Below are 19120 nucleotides of genomic sequence, written 5' to 3'. Positions count from 1 at the left end.
GTTGAAAGGAGGGAGGTGGCACATGGGAAAGCTGCTCGTGCTCCAAGCGAGAGGCTTTGAAACTGGAGTCCCCAAGGTGGCCCAGATGCAGCAGACTGCTCCGCTGGCACATCCCCTCACCCTGCCCAGTGGGATCTCGACATTTTTGGTAAAACCAGGGATTAAGAAATGGTATCCTAGAAGCCGGAAGGCTCTTCAAAGAGTTTTTTCCAGGAAATAACTACCCTAAGGAATGTGTAAGCCGTTTCAGCAAGGCCAAACTCCTCTCTCTCTCTCCCAGGAGGTGGGGGGGGAGGTGGAGGAGAAAGGAAGGCTTCCATGGGATCAGGGAAGCTGCCTTCTCAGAGGTGCCATTTTTTGTATCTGCTCTCAGACAGCACTCAGGACACACACTCTGGGCCCCCCCAATGGCGCTGCTCTCGTAAGAGGCAAAACGCTTGCTTGATGCTGGGTGACGGCTGAGATTTCCCACTTTTGAAAGGCTTGTGCAGAGAGGGCGCCGAGGTGCAGAATCTTTACACAGTATTTTATTTATCCAACAGACTTGCTGCTCACTCCAAAGGGGAATCCCAAATGAAACTAAAAGGCAAGGATACAGGTCAGACCAGAGGTATGTGATAAGGCATTCACAGACAAAAAAAAAAAAAAAGAGCCAAAGCACTGAAGGAAAATGTTTCTGAGTGTATGTAAAATTACCACAATCCCTCCAATATTTACTAGCCTGTGGCCTAAAGAAATGAACAAGGTATAAGTTGAGTTGAACACTGAAAGGAAGCAGCTGCTGAAAGTCAGAGGGTGAGAGAAAGGAAGAGGGAGGGGGAGACAGGGGTGGGTGGGGGTGGAACACGGCTTGATTTTCAGAGGTGCTCTAGCTCAACCTGACCCACACTGTTTATCTGCTTAGAGGGTGGAAGCATCGCCTCAAGTTGCCATCGTTAAGCAGATACAATCTTCAGGGTGGAAGAGGGTGCTCTGTATCCAGTCACAAATTTAGATTCACAAATCCTGGCCGAGGCCATCTAATGGAAATTACAGCCACCGACTGTCCATAATCTCTGTTTTTCCTGCTACTTGTTCTGCCTGCACCTCTTGCTGAATAGGGACCAGGGTAAAGTAGCAGTAGTATTTGGCATCATTTTAATTTAGGGTTGTTTTATTTAAGTTTAATGTTAATTCCATGCTGTGTTTCAGTAAGAACAATACAGATCCTGTATCTGTGGCTCCAGTCAGATATCCAGTAGTACAAATTAGGTTCAAGTTACACATACTGAACAAAAGAGGTTGAGCTAGCAAAGAGGGCAGGAAAAGGGAGAGAAAAATATTCAACACACATGCAGGCTTTTCAACGCCACCTTCAATGCTCACCTGCTTGGAGGGGAAGTAAAGAGAAGGCAAGAATGAGCAGCCACGGATTGTGAACCGTTACCAGCACCCGTCACCTCAGCAGTTTTGGGTTTTCGCTTTGTTTTACAGCAAAACCATTACAAGAACTGTTCCAATGAAACCTGTAACTTCAAGCTAAACGCCCAATTTTAAACACTGGTATAAAATTGTTTAAACAATTATAAAAAATGAAAAATGCCACCATCTGCACTTCACAGTGCAAAATACTTTCCCTAGAATTCTAATGGCTTCCAGATGTTACCTCCAACTGACAGAAGACGCACAATAATTCAGAAAAAGCCTCCATGTAGCCAGTCCGGTTAGTGTCTTAAAGAAACTGAAAGCTGGCACCAGTAAAATCCACAGACATTCACTCTTGCCTTTTAAAGAACTTTTCAACTGTGTAAAAAAAAAAAAAAACCAAAAAAAAAAACCCAAAACAAAAAACAACAGGGTAGGAACCTAAATTCTGGGGCTCATCACAACGTCAGATAAGATGGCTCCCAGGGAGACTGAGGGACTTTGAGGGAGGATGGGGGAGAAGGGGAACAAAGATGGGGTCTTTTATTGGCCTTGATGTCTCACTGGGTCTCGTCTTCCACATCCTGCAGTGCTTCTTTACTCTGTTCTTCACCTGGGAAGAAAAATCAATACAGTTAGGCCCCACCCAAGGGAAGCAGTGTCACCACCCTACCTTTAAGGATCCCAACCCCCATGAGCAGGACAGTCCATAGAGTCCAAGACACAGCTGAGGGGCAGTGACCAGAAGGCCCAATCAAGGAAGCAACCCCCAAGAAGCATCCTCTCCCTTCCTTCCACACAGAAACCGAGTGAGGATGAAAGAAGTCGTTCCAGGGTCAACATCTCATCGGCAAGACTAGTTAGTTCATCTTGCAAACCTATCCCATCAAGAGCAAATTCTGGTTACTTCACAACCCCAAATACAAGCAACTGTGGCCAAAAAAAGACTCAGGATCCTTTTGACCACAGATGTTTCCATGCTTCTCATTAATTTGGAGCCCGACCCAATCCAACTGAAGCATGCAACAGAGATGGGCTGCTCCAGTGCATTCTGCCACCGGCAAGCTGCCCCTAGGTCTCTGCACACAAGCACACAAGTCCCAAGATTAGGAGACCACACGTCTAATATGGCTTGACATGCAATGGTCACATCAACCAGCAGAAAAGCTTGGCTTTCGCAATGCCATGGTCCTTTTTGGACACTTCAGGAATCGTTCTTGTGCCAGGAAAAGTGATGCGTACAACTTCTGCCCAACTTGCTGGTTCAAGAAAGGCTAAATTCAGAGGAAAAACAGGCTAAGTTGTGACTCTACCTTTATGGGATGCAATGAAAGGACTATCTGTGAAGTTGTAAAGTAAAGCATCCTACTTGTGGGGTGGGGGGGATACCAGATCTATTGTATTCGTGGACCTTTACTGCGGGTGGGGGTGGGGGCAGGAGGGAGACGAGAGCTGGTGCATAGCCCTGGCATGAGTCAGAGATGCAAGCATAATGCAAGCTTGATTAGTGAGTGACAAGGAGGGAAAAAAAACAGTATTCTCCAGGGTCATCATGAAGACTTACAAAGTAGAGTATTAGAAAATGAACAGGTGGAGTTCCTTTTAAGAATCTACATAATGGAAAAGGAAGGGAGAAAAATAGGAGTTAAGAAAAGGAAACCTATTGACTTTGACTATGATTAGAAAAAAGCATGAGAAGGGAAAGAACGTCAGCCCAAATTTACTTGTTGAGCACTGAAACTGTAAGGCATCAGAAAACAGGAAAGCAAGACACACACACACACAAAAAAAAACGTGAACAAGGACCCCTGCATTCTGCCCCCCTCCCCCCAGAACCCTTAGCCTCAACCCTTTAGGAGGACAGGGATTCTGCAAACAGGACAATAACCAAGAAACCCAAGCCTATCTTCTCATCCTGTATTCAACAGCCAGCAAGATACAAATTCTTGCACTTCCCATAGCATCAGGTTTCTGTTGGGCAGCACAAACCAAGAACGGCAGCATCTAAATGATCATCATGCAGCTTCTCCTAGATGAACATTTAGGTGTTATCGTTCTTGGTTCTAAGGACTAGCCACGATTCAGCATCTGACTGGGAACTGTCCACTGAATTCAGCAGCTGGCAACCTTCTAGGTTTGAAATCAGGGGAGGTGGCTGGAGAAAACATGTGCAGAACTGCAGAGACTGAATAAATAAATTCTGTTGCCAAGCAACAGTGTGTTCTCTTTAGGTAAAAGCCGTGAGAATTTCCTTCCAGAAGCTTGGTGTGCACTTTCTTTCTCTGTGCTGTCTTTGCCGAGACACCCAGTTATCACCAAGCTCTCCCATTCCAAGAAGAGGACAAGACCAGGTATACCTCACTCTCCGGCTGATGGAGATGACTTTGGGAAATCAGAGTGGAAGGCAAAGGACAAGCTCCCCAGCCTCCCCTTTCACCAGGTTTGGGATAGAGAAAAATCAATTTTGATGAAACTAACTGGGAAAGAGATGTGATTGGCCAGAACAGCATTAGTCAAGGCAGGGAGTTTGTCCTCTCTTCGATTCAGTAGAAAGGAGAAAATGCTCTGCGTGTTGGCTGGCAGCATTAAATCTGCAGAGTTCATCATACTCCTAACAGGACAGAAACCGTGCACTGGCAGCCTCGAGGTTAGATTGCAATGCAGTCCCTTACTGTGTGACAGGTCTTCAAGATAGTGGGCTCAGAATTAAAGCTGCATCAATGGTGAGTAAAACACCGTAGGAGATATGTTGCATCAGGGCCCTCTGTGTCAAGCGAGAGGCATCAGTTGCCACTTGCTTTCCAAGCCCAATTCCAGGTGCTTGTCCTACACACTTTAGACCTAAAGTAACTGCAAGACCCCCATAGGGCGTTCTTTGCACTCCTGGGTCGTTGGTGGGAACCCTTTGCAGCTCTCGCCAGGGGCATATTCAGCGAGCTGTTTTCTCTTTTGACATGTGAGTCCCATACATTGGAATCAACTGCCCACGGAGAACTTAAAAACTACTTTAAAAAAAAAAAAAAGAATTTCAGACATTGTATTGCTTGTTTCAGTTTCCAAAGTGATAAATGCTTTTACATCTTTATATGCAATATACATAGTCCTGTGAACTGCCTCAAGCTATTGGAATGAATGTCAGCTAAATGTAATAACAAACAGAGCAATAAACCCTGTGTCAAGCACAGCTCCAGCTCGACACATAACGCTACAGGGGTCTGGATCATGGGAGCAACCCCGAATCAAAGATCCAGAAGGATGAATTGTCAAAGACTTGTTTGAGGGGTGCAGGGATCTGCGCTTGGGAAGTATGGGAAGGAGATCAACACACTGGTGGCCGGGGTAGAGGGAGATGAAGGCTGGGCATCATGAAAAGCTGCTTTAGTTCCAGGATTTGGCAGATGACATGGCAGCTGAGGGTGTCAGGCTAGGAGGGAGAGAGCGGCCGGCGTCCAATCAACGGAGCAGTTCAGCTATGGGGCGAGGCATGAGCAGCGCGGGATGTTTAAAAGTGGCTGAGAGGCAGAAGCTCTCAGCACTGACTTTATACAGAGAGAACTCGACTTTCACCGAGACCCGGTTTGTAGTAGACCCAATAAACAAAGTCACTATCAGAAAGAAAACCAAGTTGGCTTGTTTCTTCTCACGGCATCTGACACAACTGTGGCTGAGCAAGCTGAGACCCTGCTCATTATTGATGAATGTGGGACCCAAGGGAAAAGAGGTGAAAGAACTTTATACTGTCAGCTTCCTATCAGATCAAAACTATGATACTCACCGGTACATACATAGGATACCAATCTGGTTTCTCACCAGAGCCGTTTGGTGAACCTTTATGTTACACCTTCCAAGTACTTTGTCTCAAGTCAGCTTCAATTTTCGAATTACAAAACTTGCTTATTCACCTACCAGCTTTTCTTCTCAAAAGTGTTGCGAGTCCTATGCTTATCTATTTATAGTTCTCTCCCCTGCTATTCAATGTGACTTTCTTGGAAGTAAGCAGGTTTAAGTTTAACCTTTACCTCATGATAGACATCTTGCCTGTTACTTTTAAATGAATACAGAACACCAAACAAAAAAGCTCTGAAATAAGATATAATCCTGCAGTAAAAACTGCATGAGAACATGCACGCGCACACACACCTCTTTTGAACCTCTTAGTATGTTCAATATTTCTGCCGGAATATGACCTAAAACATGATCTATTCTCCACACTAGAACTAGACAAAGAGAACCCAAACAAACGTTAAAAACATACTTGGTGTCAAGTATCATTTATTCACTGAAGAAAATTATCTAAAACTACATATTTATGTGTGGGGAAAGTGTCTGTATCTCTAGGGCTACCAGTTCATTTGAAGGGAAAATTAGGATCTAGGGGGTTCAATCAATGAGATGATGATGATATATTTATTTATTTATTTATTTCGATTTTTATACCGCCCTTCTCCCGGAGGACTCAGGGCGGTGTACAGCCAAGTAAAAATTCAATATATAAACATTAAAAGAAGTTAAAAAGAAATATTATAATGTGGCCGAAATTTTAAAACCATTTAAAATCTTAAAACATAAATACCCCAATAAAATTTCAATCCAGTCCCGTTTGAATAAATAGGTGCGTTTTCAGCTCACGCCGAAAGGTCCGAAGATCAGGCAATTGACGTAAACCGGGGGGGGAGGGGGGGGGAGTTCATTCCAGAGCGTAGGAGCTCCAACAGAGAAGGCCCTTCCCCTGGGGGCCGCCAGCCGACGGCACCCTGAGAAGGCCCTCTCTGTGTGAGCGTACGGGTCGGTGGGAGGCACAAGGTAACAGCAGGCGGTCCCGTAAGTACCCGGGTCCTAAGCCATGGAGCGCATATACCTGTGGGAAATCCTGCCTTACCCAAAGCACAGAATTTTGGGTATTGTCCCAAAGCTTTTTTCCAAGAGGCAAATAGACTTTCTGGTTTTTGTTTGAAGACGTTTCGCTTCTCATCTGAGAAGCTTCTTCAGCTCTGTCTGGATGGTGGGGAATGGGAAACCAGTCAGAGCTGAAGAAACTTCCTGAATGAGAAGCAAAACGTCTTCAAAGAAAAACCAGGAAGTCCAGTTGCCTCCTGAAAAAGCACCTTTGGGATAACCATGACCTGGATGGCAGAGAATCTCCATAGACAATTCTGGGTATTCACTCTCTAAGCCTGATCTTCAGAACAAGCAAGCTATGTTGAAGTATGTCATGGCTTTGACAAAGATTTCTGAGAATTTCCCAAAAACAGTTGTTGATGTTGAGCAGGCAAGAAAAGGCTGCAAAACTATTTCCAAAGAGTTTGGACTCTACCAGTCTGCCATTAGCCAAACTGTGTACAGATGAAGGCAACTCAGCACCATTGTTGCTCTCCCCAGGACTGGCTGACCAACCAGGATCACACCAAGACAATGCCTTACTCAGGAGTCTCCAAGAGCCCTGATGTAACCTTAAAGGGACTGCAGGCCTCTACTGCATTGATGAATGTCTGTGTTGGTGAGGCCACCATTGAAACACTGAAAACAATGGTGTGTGGAGCAGGGTTGCAAGGAGAAAGCCCCTTGTCTCCAAAAGGACACTGCTGCCCCTCTACAGTTTGCAAAAGGCCATGAGGGTGAGCCAGAAGGCTGTTGGGGGAGCCTCCTGTGGATGCAGCTAGACAATGACCGGAACACACCAGTCGTACAATTGAAAAATGGTTAAAGCAGAAGAAAGATAATGTTTGGGAGCGGCCAAGCCAAAGTCCGGACCTTCATCCCATAGAAATGTTGTGGGAGGGCCTAATCCAGGCAGCTCACCAGCAGCCTCCCAGTTCAATCTCTTCTCTAAGGATGTGGGGGGTGGGACAGAACGCCAAAATCCCTCCGAACCAATAGGCAGGGACTAACTGTCCCTGGAAAGAGTTAGTTGTAGTTATTGCTGCTCCAAAGTGTGGGTGGGGGGCCTGCACAACAGTTCCTAAAAAGAAACGTTCACATATAAAATAGGTAGCTTTACTTTGCTTTTCTATAAACGTTTTTGGTTCATTTGTTTTAACTGAGTGTGATCTTATCTAGTTTTAGGACTTGTGGGAAGTCACATTTTAGGTCATCTTTGTGCAGAAATATTGGAAATCCAGAAGGTTCACAAATGTTTAACCATTACTATTCAACTGCCAAACGATGCTTTAATTAGCCAAAATTTCAGCAATGCTCAGGAGATGAATGAATTCCAAAAGAGGTATTAGGCTTGAAGGATTTAGAATAGTTTTATCTTTTAGATACTAATACAGTAGGTTGAAAATAATAGTTTACATTAATCCATTCCAACTATTGTTATTCTCAGGTAACAACATGGACACAATTCTCTGTAACAGAATGAAGTTTGAAAATAAGATCAGAAACTAGACAAGTCTGCACTAACATTTTTGTGCAATGGCTCAAGATCCTTCCCCCTACAGTACCCATTTCTCAAATTTTGAAATTACATTGCAAGAAAGATTTTCTATACATTTTAGAACCCATGGCCAAACTGAGAATCGATTACAACTCTAAAAAACAAAAATAAAGGGCTCTCCAGGCCTCATAAGAGCTTAGCACAGGAGTGAAATGTAAAATTTGTTACAACTGGTTCTGTGGGCGTGACTTGGTGGTGGTGGGTAATGTGACTGGGTGAGCGTGGTCAACTTTTTTTTAACTTTTAAAAGCATTTTTTCTTCGGCTGAAAAAATGCTTTTAAAAAAAAACCCTCTGATGATTGCGTGGCTCAGCTGGGATTGTTGGAACCTTTTAAAAGCATTTTTTACAACCTCTTTGGCTGAAGAGGTTATAGAAAAAATGCTTTTAAAAGTTAAAAAAACCCACCCTCTGATGATTGCGCGGCTCAGCTGGGCGAGGGGGGGGAGAGAGGGATTTTGGCCACCAGTTCTCCGAACCACCCGCCATCGCTACCGAATCAGGCGATCCGGTCCAAACCGGGAGCATTTCACCCCGGGCTAGCATTACATCCTCATATGGGGGTCATTTCAACCAAAGTAAAGGTATTGATTGGCATACCAGAGAGAACTCCCCTGGAACACAGAATTCAAAAACTAACGTAAAAGAAGCTCAGTTCAAAACCCAAAACTGGTCTCCAGAATGCATGGTTGGGTTTCTTCCTACTTTCCCTATCCCTTTCATAAAAAATGAAGCAGTTTGCAGAATCTTCCCAAAAACAGTTTATTGGCTTCTAAATACTTGGCCAAAGTCAGACTGTGTGGATCTTAATAACAAGCCCATTTGGGGGGGGGGGGTATGTACTTGGTGTACTTAAGTCCCGACAGTTCCTCTGCATGTCTGCTGAAGAGGGAGCTCTTTTTTTTCCCATTGGTGAACTGCATGCCCAAAAGGACTCTGGGGCTGCTTCTTTTGCCCGACAACCCCACCGGGCGAAGGAAGTATCTTTTATTCCTCTCCCTACTGAGCCCCTGAGCTGCCTAGACTTACACACAGAAGTATGTTCCTATTCCGTTATGCTGTGTGCCATGAGGTCGCAAGGGAGGCTGGACCTGGCGGGGCTACTCACCATCACCCTGCATGTCTGAAGTCCATAGTGTCAGGTTATCACGTAACAACTGCATGATAAGTGTAGAATCCTTATAACTTTCTTCGCTCAGCGTATCCAGTTCTGCAATTGCGTCATCAAAAGCGGCTTTCGCCAACCTATAAGCAGAAGATGACTATGGTAGCAAAGCATGTCAAGAGAGCCAACTGCTCCTGCTGGTGAAGACCTCAAGCCTTGCAATATTCCACCCCCCCCCCAGGTCTCATAAGTTTTGCAGCAGCCTGCCTTTTGAGAGCCAGCTTGGTCCCTACAATACCTATGGCAGGAACACCTTTGGGGAAACTGACATTTCCTTCTTCCTCCTCTGGTGATATTCCAGACCAATCCAAGGGCAGCAACAGTCTGGAGTTCCCTGAGGCACTCATTCACGGAGGGCTCTAAGGGACGATGCTTCCTATTAACTCGTTTCTTTTATTACTCTGTATGCCTCACTTACCTGCAGGCACGATCAGGAGAATTAAGAATTTCATAGTAGAAAACAGAGAAGTTGAGGGCAAGTCCTAAGCGGATGGGATGTGTTGGCGGAAGTTCTGTCATTGCAATATCACTAGCAGCTTTATAAGCCACCAAGCTGTTCTCGGCAGCTTCCTTTCGATCATTTCCTGTGGCGAATTCAGCGAGATACCTGTGGTAGTCCCCTTTCCTGGACAAGGGAATAAAAAGCAATCAAGAGCAAGCCCAGGCCTTAGATGCGCAAGATGACTTATTGCTGGAGTGGGTTTCAATTTCTCTGGGCTGCTGTTATTTCTAATTAATGGGATCAAAATTGTATTTTAATATTTTAAACACGCCCACTTGCTCCTCAAGATTTGTGCAGCACCCTCTAGCCTAGTGGTGTTTCAAAAGCTACCAAGATCTGGGTCTTTGCTGAAGCCTTTGGCAAATGTGATTGAAATTTCACTGGGAATCAGGAGGCACATTAATTTAATAAATTGTTATTATTATGTTAACCAGCTATATTTGCATGGCATAATGTGAGATTCTTATGAATCATGATTTGCCAAGAATGAACTTAGGCTCCCACATATATTATTGTACTCTCGATTCCCCCACCCCAGCAGCTAAATACTGCATTGTGATTAAAATAAATGAGGCAGGAGGGGAGGGGGAAGCAGAGCAAATCTGTCTGTCAATTGAAAGCCCAAACTGCATTTTTCCACCACTAATTATAAGCATAAACTTTTTAAATAATAAATAGACCTGATTAAGGCTGTTTGCCCAAACTGAATATCTTAGCTTATTTCTCTCTTTACGGGGAAAAATGGAAAGCCGTACTTATTTTAGTTCAATTCCTCTTCAGTTGAAAAGGAAGCACAAAGCTAATGCCAAAATGAATTGCTCGCTTTTGCTTCAAGCCACTACTCATCGTGGCCATTTCCTATCTATTTCCCTCTTCCTTCGTTCCTTCCTTCCTGGTATAGATGGCCAGGTTAGAATAAAGACTTAATACTGGAAAGGAGGAAAATGACAAACTTATCCAACGCAGAAATCCTTCTAACTGTGGCTGAAAGGACCCTATATATAGAAGTACTGTTTCTAATTTTAAATAATGTATGGTCAGATTTGCAAGAGTTGGTAAAACTTAAGTTCCATACTCAAATATTTGATTAAAAGACTACCCTTTTAGTTTTAAGACTGCAGTGTTACCTAATACAGAGTACTTGTACAAAACTATCTTAATTACTGCTCCCTTCATAAATCACATTATAATCCATCTAATTGGTATAGCACCATGATTGCAAGGTTCATAAAAGATAAGTTGGGACCAGACCCAGGACACTCTCTTTGAGGGCTAAAATGAGAGCATGAACACCCACAAAGATAGAGCAGCCCCCCCCCCAGGATGCATTTAGGAACTAACTGGCTTATATGGGTTGAAAAACAGTTACATGATGTAAAGAATGCAAGAACGGTTTCTTTATTCTTTGTCTTTTGCTTCTCCATCCTGCTTGTTTTCCTGCCTAGCCAGATGCAAGCTCTGCCCATTTTCTTATCTCCAGGGGTGTTCAAGGTCTCCATCATGGTAGAAAAAAATTACTTTCCATCATTCAGATTTGTTTCTTAGGAGAGAGGATTTCCACAAATAAGTAGTTTAGTTAAGACACACACACTCTTCCACACACTCTATGCCTGCAATCTGGTACCTACATTTTATAATAGAAAACCTTCGATTCACCAGTGTTGGCTGCTGGAATGAGGTGTTTGTCCAGTACATCCAGAATATCACAACAGATTAGTTTCAATTCAGTCTCAACCTTGGAAGGGAAAAAAAAAGGTTTTCAGAGAACCTAGACCATTTGAACCTGAATTCAAACAACAATGTGTGAGAAAGAAAAAAAGAACCACCACTCAAATTATGCCCAATATATTCTCCTGCCTCTCAGAGAGGCAGCTTTGGAAAAGGATGCTCCTGCCACTCCCCCCACACCACACCCCCGCAGCAGCACCTACAGGAGAAGGTGGAGAAACTAGATGGGGACATCTTTCCTCTATATGTTATCAAAATTCTCACTTCTGTAACTTTAACTGTGTGAAATGGGGTATCGTAGGGCAAAATTTTGTGAACCAAAATATCTCAAATGGGCCTTACAAAATGTGTCCAAAATCTGGGACCCATGACTTCTGTGGAACTGAAATTTGGCAAACTATAAAATTTTATGACATAAAATGATCGTAAAACAATTTACGATATAATACAAAATATCTTAAAAATTTCCTGTACTATACAGTTCAACATGACTCATGGCAGATCCATCTTAGCGTATTCCATCTTTTCAAGCGAAGGTAGTACATTCTGTTATCGTGGAAAGTGTTGAGGAATCTGGTAAGGAAGTTTCTCTACAATGGAAATCAGGGGTACTTCATGACTAACTAGTTCTTCTTGTATCAAAGCCAGGACTCTGAGAAAGCAATGATTGGGTTTATTTCTGGGCACCAATTTCATTAGATGGCATATTCAGGTGGCATATTGATCCCAACATGTAAAGGTGCCACAAATTCCGGTCAAGTCTTCCCAGCTAATCTTCCCTTATACCCTGAGCAGAAGAGCAAGACATCCTGATACAAGGCAGCTCTGTGAGTCAGATGAGGCCTGTTCCAGTGCCCATCACCATATCACATCCGCGTGGATATACTACAACTCACCAAACAATACATTCAGCTGCTTGGACTAACCAGCCCAATCTTTTTTCTCTTAGGAACTGTAGATAGTTAAAACACCAAAATATCTGGAAAACCTTTAAGGAGGGGACACATCTACACCATTAAGGCAAGTGATCAAGGCACATAGAGCTACTATGCAGCTCTATTGCCCTAATGTAGAACTCTGCATTCCTTTCAGAGAAAGAAACCTCGGATTTTGCCTCAAAAATCAAATCCAGGGAGCCCCTCACTGGATTCCAAACCCAAGAGGCTTTGACGCTAACCCCACAAAGGTGTGTGTACATACACGCACACAAGCTTGAATGGCCTCTGTAAAGCCTAAGTGATCATGGCAGCCTCCAATGCAGACCAGTCTCCCCCAGGCTCAATCACCTCAACATGGAAAGCTGCATTATTTAGGATAATTAAAGAAGGACTAAGGAAAATACTGCCAATGTTGTTAGTGTCCAGATTGAGGCTTAAATTATAAGACTAAAAAAATTCCGATATATTTGTGAAGTTCAAGTTTCTCATTAGCATGCTTAGAGGCATTCTTGTGAAAACGACGACTGAGGACAGGCAAGGAAGCAGAGAACAACAGCTATTATGTGCATTTCAGTTTTGAGTTTCCTGGAATCATTTATCTACTCTCTGCTCCAAAGCAAGAAGTGATATTAATGGGTCAATTTCGCTTGACCCAGCAAATGGGGTGCAATTGTTTGGAATCTTGCCTCCAGTGCCATATAACATTTTTTAGGATTAGAGAACTTTACCGTTCACAGAGAGGAAAGGTACAAAGAATCTATCAATAGTCTGAGAAATTAGATCGTTCTAAGTATCTCAGATTTCTATTTAAGGCCCCCAAAACTTCATATGTATTGAGAATCTCCCTTACAATAATGAAGACATCCGTTTCCTGAATCTATTTTAAGAATCTGGGAGTGCCTCCTTCCCCAAGGGTTAATGGTTGCCTCTCCTAAGCCAACCCAGTATCTGAAATGGAACTTAAAATTCCTTTTTCTTTATAAAGAAGCAAAACCTATGAAATTATATTACAGTGTGAAATGCTCTTATTTCCTTCCATTTCTTTCCCGTCCTCAACAGTTACCCCGTAGTCAGTAAATGTGTTCAAGTAAAGTGAATAATTCCGTTTCACCCACACATAAAGCCATGCTCAAAGGACTCAAGCCTCTAGTAAGTAATCTGTCTTTTGGCAACTCAGTGCAGTTTACTAGATCACTGAAAAGAGGATACATGTTGGAGGACACACTCCAAAAGCCTCCAGACAGTCTCTGCAGCTCCTTTCCATAGCAATCCATGCCTGTCTTCAGAAATAGAGCTATTCAGCCCATTGGGGAGAGGAAGAGAAAAGAAGAGCTGGGCCAGAATGCCACAAGAGCTACAAATGCTGTGGTGCACACACCCAGGACCGTAGAAGGAAAAGGATAAAAAGGTAGCTCTACTCCACCCAGATGTCACTGCTATACAAATCTGGCAAACGAAACACAGCCACTTCCAAGCATGATTCGGGGGACTGAGGAGGTACTCACCATTTGCCGATACTCCCGGATCATCTTCAATTTGTCTTCCCCACCTTTGTTCTCTTCCTTCTGCTCAATGCTACTAATTATTCTCCAGGAGGCTCTTCTGGCACCAATCACATTTTTATATGCAACAGAGAGCAAGTTTCTTTCCTCGACTGTCAGCTCCACATCCATTCCAGCCACTTTCTTCATTGATTCAACCATTTCTAAAATATATATACACAACACACCGACTTACGTGTCAGGCTTCTCGTACCAATTATGGGAATAAACTTTATAGTCCTCCATCAAAAATGAAAGCAACATTGACAGCTCAAACCCAGAAACTTATCTTGAGCAACCGGGGTGGGGTGTGCGTGTGTCTACCGGTATGACTGTCAGACAAACCAGGCTACAATGCCAACAGGCCCCCGTAAGAGCAAATGTAAATGCACAAAGCAAAACTCTTTATGACACATATTAACCAAAGCTTTCCGAAGTACCAATGCCGCAGCAATGCCGAGCAGCCCTGAGAGCAAAGCTGCAGCTGTGGCAACTGGAGCCCTGAATGGCTGAGATTCCAAATGCAGCCAGCTCCACTGACTGCTTCTTGCAATCACCTGAAGACCGTCTCCCCTGTACAGTAGCATGAAGAAATGGGGTTAACATATGCTATAGGAAAGTATGGAGGACACGGAAGGGAACCTCCCATCACAAGAGGAGGACTGCTTAGCAAATGTAATTCAGAAACCCTTAGCCATAAAGTTTTCACTTGTCCATTCCACTAGAGCTGTGATGGAGAATTTATGGCACACGTGCCCGAAGTGACATGCAGAGCCATGCTGTCTGGCATGCACTGTCACCCGTTCCTCTTCCGGGTTTCTCGCGCACATGCGCACACAGTGATCAGCTGGCCTTCGTGCGTGCAGCAGTGCCGGAAACTGGACGAGCTGGTCTGATTGTGCGACTATCAGCTGATCGTCGCACGCACCAGTAACCGGAAGACTAGCTGGCCGGCATGCATGTGCTCGCTGGAAAACAGAACTTCATTTTCTGGTGTGCGCATGCCCCCTGGACAGCTCCTCTTCTAAGTAGCGGTCCTGACGCACGTGCTCCCTTATCGGTACTTGGTGCTGAATAGATTTGCCATCACTGGACTAGAGGAATGTTTATATTCAAGAGAACCAGTCAACCCACAGCTGTGCTTTCAAGCAATACTACATCCCATACTTTTTGGGCACGAATCAAGTCAATATTTTAAAATCATTATTAAATTATTATCCTGACTTTTTCATATTTAATTCAAAGCAGTGAAAATAACTAATACGTAACAACATGGCATGGAGATTTGGCTTGGCAGCAGGACAGCTGAAAGGGATTTGGGTATCCTTATTCATCACAAGTTACCTACAAGCCAGCAATGGGATGCATTAACTGAGCAGGTTCCAAATTACGGACAGTAACCGTTCCCCTCTATTCTGACCTGGACAGACCCCCACCTGGGGTCCTGGATCTAGCTCTATGAACCATGGTTCAAAAAGGATAGCAGGAAATTAAGAATTTGGATGACGACAATCAAGATAGTGATTGGCTAGAAGACCAAACCCCATGAAGAAGAGTTACAAATTCTGGTTGTTTAGCCCATAGAAGACAAAACTGAAGGGAGACATAATAGCAGTTGTGGAACATCTGAGGGACTGCCACACAGATGCAGTGGAGTGATTCTTTGTTGCCCCAGAAGGCAGGACCAGAAGCAATGGATTCAATTTAAAGGAAATAGGTTCAGGGTAGATGTTAGCAGAAACTTCTGGACTGCATGAATAATGTCAGTCAGTGGACATGAAGTGAAGAGTTGTCATTCAGTCGACATCTTTGAGAGGATGACTGGTCAACATCTGCCAAAGATGACTTGGTGGATCTCATGCTGAGCAAGGGGCTGGATTTGATATGTCTAAAAACCCTTAAAAAGTCCATGACCACAATCATCTCTGCCAATATTTTGATACTTTTCATTGCAAGACCTCGTTCACGATATGCCCTCTTCTACGAACCTAACCCAATACAGAAAGTTCAGCACCAGGTAAAGCTATTCCACATCTCCCATGTATTGCAGAATTTAAATCATAAGGTAAGCCCTTCTGATATCTACAGAGCCACTTCAGTATCTGTGTGATGCAAAATACCTAGGTTTAGGTATATAGGAAGGATTCTGATTTTTTTCCATTAAAATGTGTTTTCAAAATACGTCTTTAATCCCATTTTACAATTTATCAATATTTTAAATGGGAAGCACATGCAAACCATAGCAACAGTGTTCGGTATTTAGGGTTCCAAAATCCATAAAGGATTTTGACTCCTTCCTGGCTTAGGTCCAACATATGGGAATGACTGTTCCTAAATTCATACTTTATTGCTGTGTTTACAATTAGTACTGTTGATTTTATTATATTCTTTTTAAGGTCTATGCCCAGAGAATATGTGCACCATGTGGACCCATCATACCCTTGGGGAACTTGAGGGGAGCTGGTCCAGGAGCACCAGGACCAGAAGTACAGCGCTTGCACTGTTCTTTTGCTTGTTCCCATGTATTGTGAATTGGGTGTGTGTGTCCGTCCCAAAATAAGTGTTGTTCCCTTATGAGGCGGCCCTAAACCTCTTCCCAGGCAGCTTCTGGGCCTGCTCACCCACAGGCTTTTGCTGATAGACACAATAAAAACAAACAACCGGGGTTTAGTCTATCAAATGGGTTTGTCTCTTGTTCCCCCCACAACGTGGCTTGGCTTTTTCCTGCTTTCCCAGCTCTTGACCTGCTAGGCATGGATCCACCCCGGCTAGGGTGAGATGATGGGGAACAGCAATCCAAGTATTCCTGAGGCCTTCCGAGAAGGAACAGCACTTTATTTGCGATTAGGCGCGTGCGTGTGTGTGTATATATGTTTCCTATTTGGGAGAAAAGGTGCAATTTCAATGATGGAGCCAGAGAAGAAAAAAAGGCAAACGGCGTTGCCCGCGGGAGGAGGCAGGCGAGGATCGGCCGAGGCGCTGGGCTCTGTCTGTGGCAGCCCGGCCTCTCCTGCCCGGCATGCGAGCCGAGCGGGGCCGTCGGGCTCCTTCACGTACTCCGCGCTTCCGGGCTCGGCCCTTCGACCACCCCCACCGCCCACTCCCCGAAAGAGAGGCCGCGCCCAAGCCTCGGCGGCTTTCCGCCCCCCCTCCACCCGCGGCCTTGGGGGAGGGGTCCCGATGGCCGGAGAGGCCCCGCGCGGGTGAGGGGGGCCTCCTCTTATTCCCCCACCGCCTGCCCCCACTTCTTCCGCCTCCTCCCCCCGTCGCCCGAGCGCGCCGCCGCCATTTTGTCTGCGCCCCCCGCCCGGCGCTCCCGCCCTGCTCCCTCCGCCTCCCTCACCGCCCGCGCCGCCATTTTGTCGCCGCTGCCCCGCCGCCCGGCTCCAGTCCGCCGCCGGCCGCCTCTCCTTGTTCCGGCCCGGCGACCGCAGCCTCGCCCCCGCCTGGCGCACTGCCCTGCCCTGCCCGCCCCTCCCTGCTCGTCTCCCGCCCCCGCCCCGCGCACCATCGTAGCGCTCGGCCTGCTCGGCCAGCTTAGCCTGGTAGACGAGGTCCTCCCGGTCGTCCATGTCCGTGGGGCGAGGGCGAGGGCGGCGACGTGGGGCGGATGGAGACCGATGGTCCGGCGGCGGGGGGGCTCAGCCACGATCAGCTCTCACTGCTCTCCGGGCAAAGATGGCGGCGGCACCTCCTCCCGCTACATCCGGGCAGTGCGAGCGCCGCGCGCAGGCGCTGCCACACCTCCTCGCCCTCCTTAGCAACGGCCGGCCCTTAGCAACCGCCGGGCGGACGCGGGAGGCGTCCCTGCACAAGCTCAGAGAAGCGGAGAGGGCCCCGGAGCCGGGCTGTCCAAAGAAGCGTCGGGGGCATCCCCTTTTCCGGGGCGCCTTGCCCAAGGGAGACGCGACTCCTGCGCTGAGCGGGCCAGGCCCTTGATCCCAACCCGGGGCGGCCCTGCGTGAACGCGGCCGGCCTTGGAAGAACTCGGTACCCTCCAAGCCGCCCGTTCTCCGGCAGGGCCGGACTCTGGTGCTCCGCTTCGGCCCCCCTTCTCCCCTCTGACCGCTTCTCCGGCTTTGTTCGTCCGCCAACTTTCTATGCCGCTTTGGCCTTTTCTCTGACGGGGACCCAGCACAGCCCCGCGGAGCTTCTCCGGCAGCTTCAGGAGAATCCCTCGTAGCCCCCTTTTCCCTTCTGGAGGACGAGGAGAACTTCAGGCTGCACTTGGCCAATGAATGAGGAAAGATCAGGCTAAGCCTGGTCCGATCCTGTTAATTGGAGCAGGCGCAGCCCGTTGCTCCTAAATGCCCAGCCTGCTGTCTTGGACCAGGATGATCAGGCAATCTAGGTCTTCCTCCTTCCCCTTTTGGAAGAATCTGGCTCTTCACCAATCTTCTGGAATGTCTTAGGTCCTCCAGGACTACTACTTTTATCATCTTCACTACAAGTAGTCCTCACTTAACAACGGCAGTTGAGATGGGAATTCCAGTCGCTAAATAGCACAGTTATAAAGCATGACATCACATGCTTTGCAATAGAAATTCCAGGTTTTAGTTGCTATTGTTGAGCGAATCCTATGCTGCTGTGGAGCAAAGGCTTTGTATGGTAGGCATTGGCAACCTGCCAGGAAACCTGCCAGGAAACTGGCAAGGGAGATGGACAATGGCGACCCCATGATGCTGCAGGTTCTGTGGGATGGAGGGGGATAGTTAGGGAGGGGGTCTGGACGGGAAATGGGAAGGGCCACTCTTGGGACATGTGCTTTTGGTATGTTGTTTCAGTGGCAGGTGCCAGCCCTTTGCTCTCAACTCTTGGCCCTGCTCAGCAGCCCTTGGACAGTCTGGTTTTGATGGCTGTTGCCTGGGTGGTCTGTAATAAAGCTGTCCATGTCCTTGTCCTTGACCTAATCATAGACGAGAGGGCCAATCTGGTATATATTACCAGCTGAGTTTTGAGGCCTGTGTTTCCATCTCAGAGATGTGCCCAAGTGGGTTTTGAGCATGGCATCCGCTGTAACTCTTAGGCAGGGGTGGAAGTGCCATAGTTGTGTGACACAACACTTAGGTGGCTTCCAGAGGCAATGCAGTTGATTGCTTGATGTAAGACCCTGTGTGTTAAGTTGGGTTCCACAGTTCATTCAGGTAGTCTACTTTCAATCTACTGCAACACCGTTTACATGGCTGCCTATCCTTGGTTCTGTGGCAGGTTGGTAATGAAGTTCCCAGGCTTACAGGCAGACTCGGATATGGGACTGCAATGGCTCTAATCTCACTTCTAAATCGCTTGTGGGAGAGGGGCAGGATGCAGTTGCCATGTTTGGACCTGCTGTTCTTGAATCAGATACCCAAGTTAGTGACCTTGATTCCCTTCGATCCTGATCTCCCACTGGACTGGCTCTTAGGTT

At 46.1% G+C, this 19120-nt stretch overlaps 1 protein-coding gene across 2 annotated transcripts; it reads right to left on the bottom strand.

Annotated features, from left to right (window-relative positions):
• Positions 1 to 507: 507 nt before the first annotated feature.
• On the bottom strand, positions 508 to 17435 carry YWHAE (tyrosine 3-monooxygenase/tryptophan 5-monooxygenase activation protein epsilon). 2 transcript variants are annotated; one of them, XM_058163865.1, is made up of 7 exons: positions 17222 to 17435; positions 13678 to 13877; positions 11135 to 11241; positions 9423 to 9629; positions 8948 to 9084; positions 2969 to 3014; positions 508 to 2017 (listed from the first exon to the last, which is right to left on the bottom strand). In XM_058163865.1, the coding sequence occupies exons 1-6, from the start codon at positions 17283 to 17285 to the stop codon at positions 3007 to 3009; spliced, it is 723 nt and encodes a 240-aa protein (XP_058019848.1). In that variant the 5' UTR covers positions 17286 to 17435; the 3' UTR covers positions 508 to 2017; positions 2969 to 3006. The 2 variants fall into 2 exon arrangements, with proteins under 2 accessions (XP_058019848.1, XP_058019847.1); XM_058163864.1 differs by lacking the exon at positions 2969 to 3014 and having other exon boundaries at positions 17222 to 17433.
• Between the last annotated feature and the right edge of the window lie 1685 nt (positions 17436 to 19120).

This window comes from Ahaetulla prasina, chromosome 1 (assembly GCF_028640845.1).
Source record: "Ahaetulla prasina isolate Xishuangbanna chromosome 1, ASM2864084v1, whole genome shotgun sequence".
Taxonomy (NCBI): Eukaryota; Metazoa; Chordata; class Lepidosauria; order Squamata; family Colubridae; genus Ahaetulla; species Ahaetulla prasina.
This window is presented reverse-complemented; position numbering and strand designations above follow the sequence as displayed.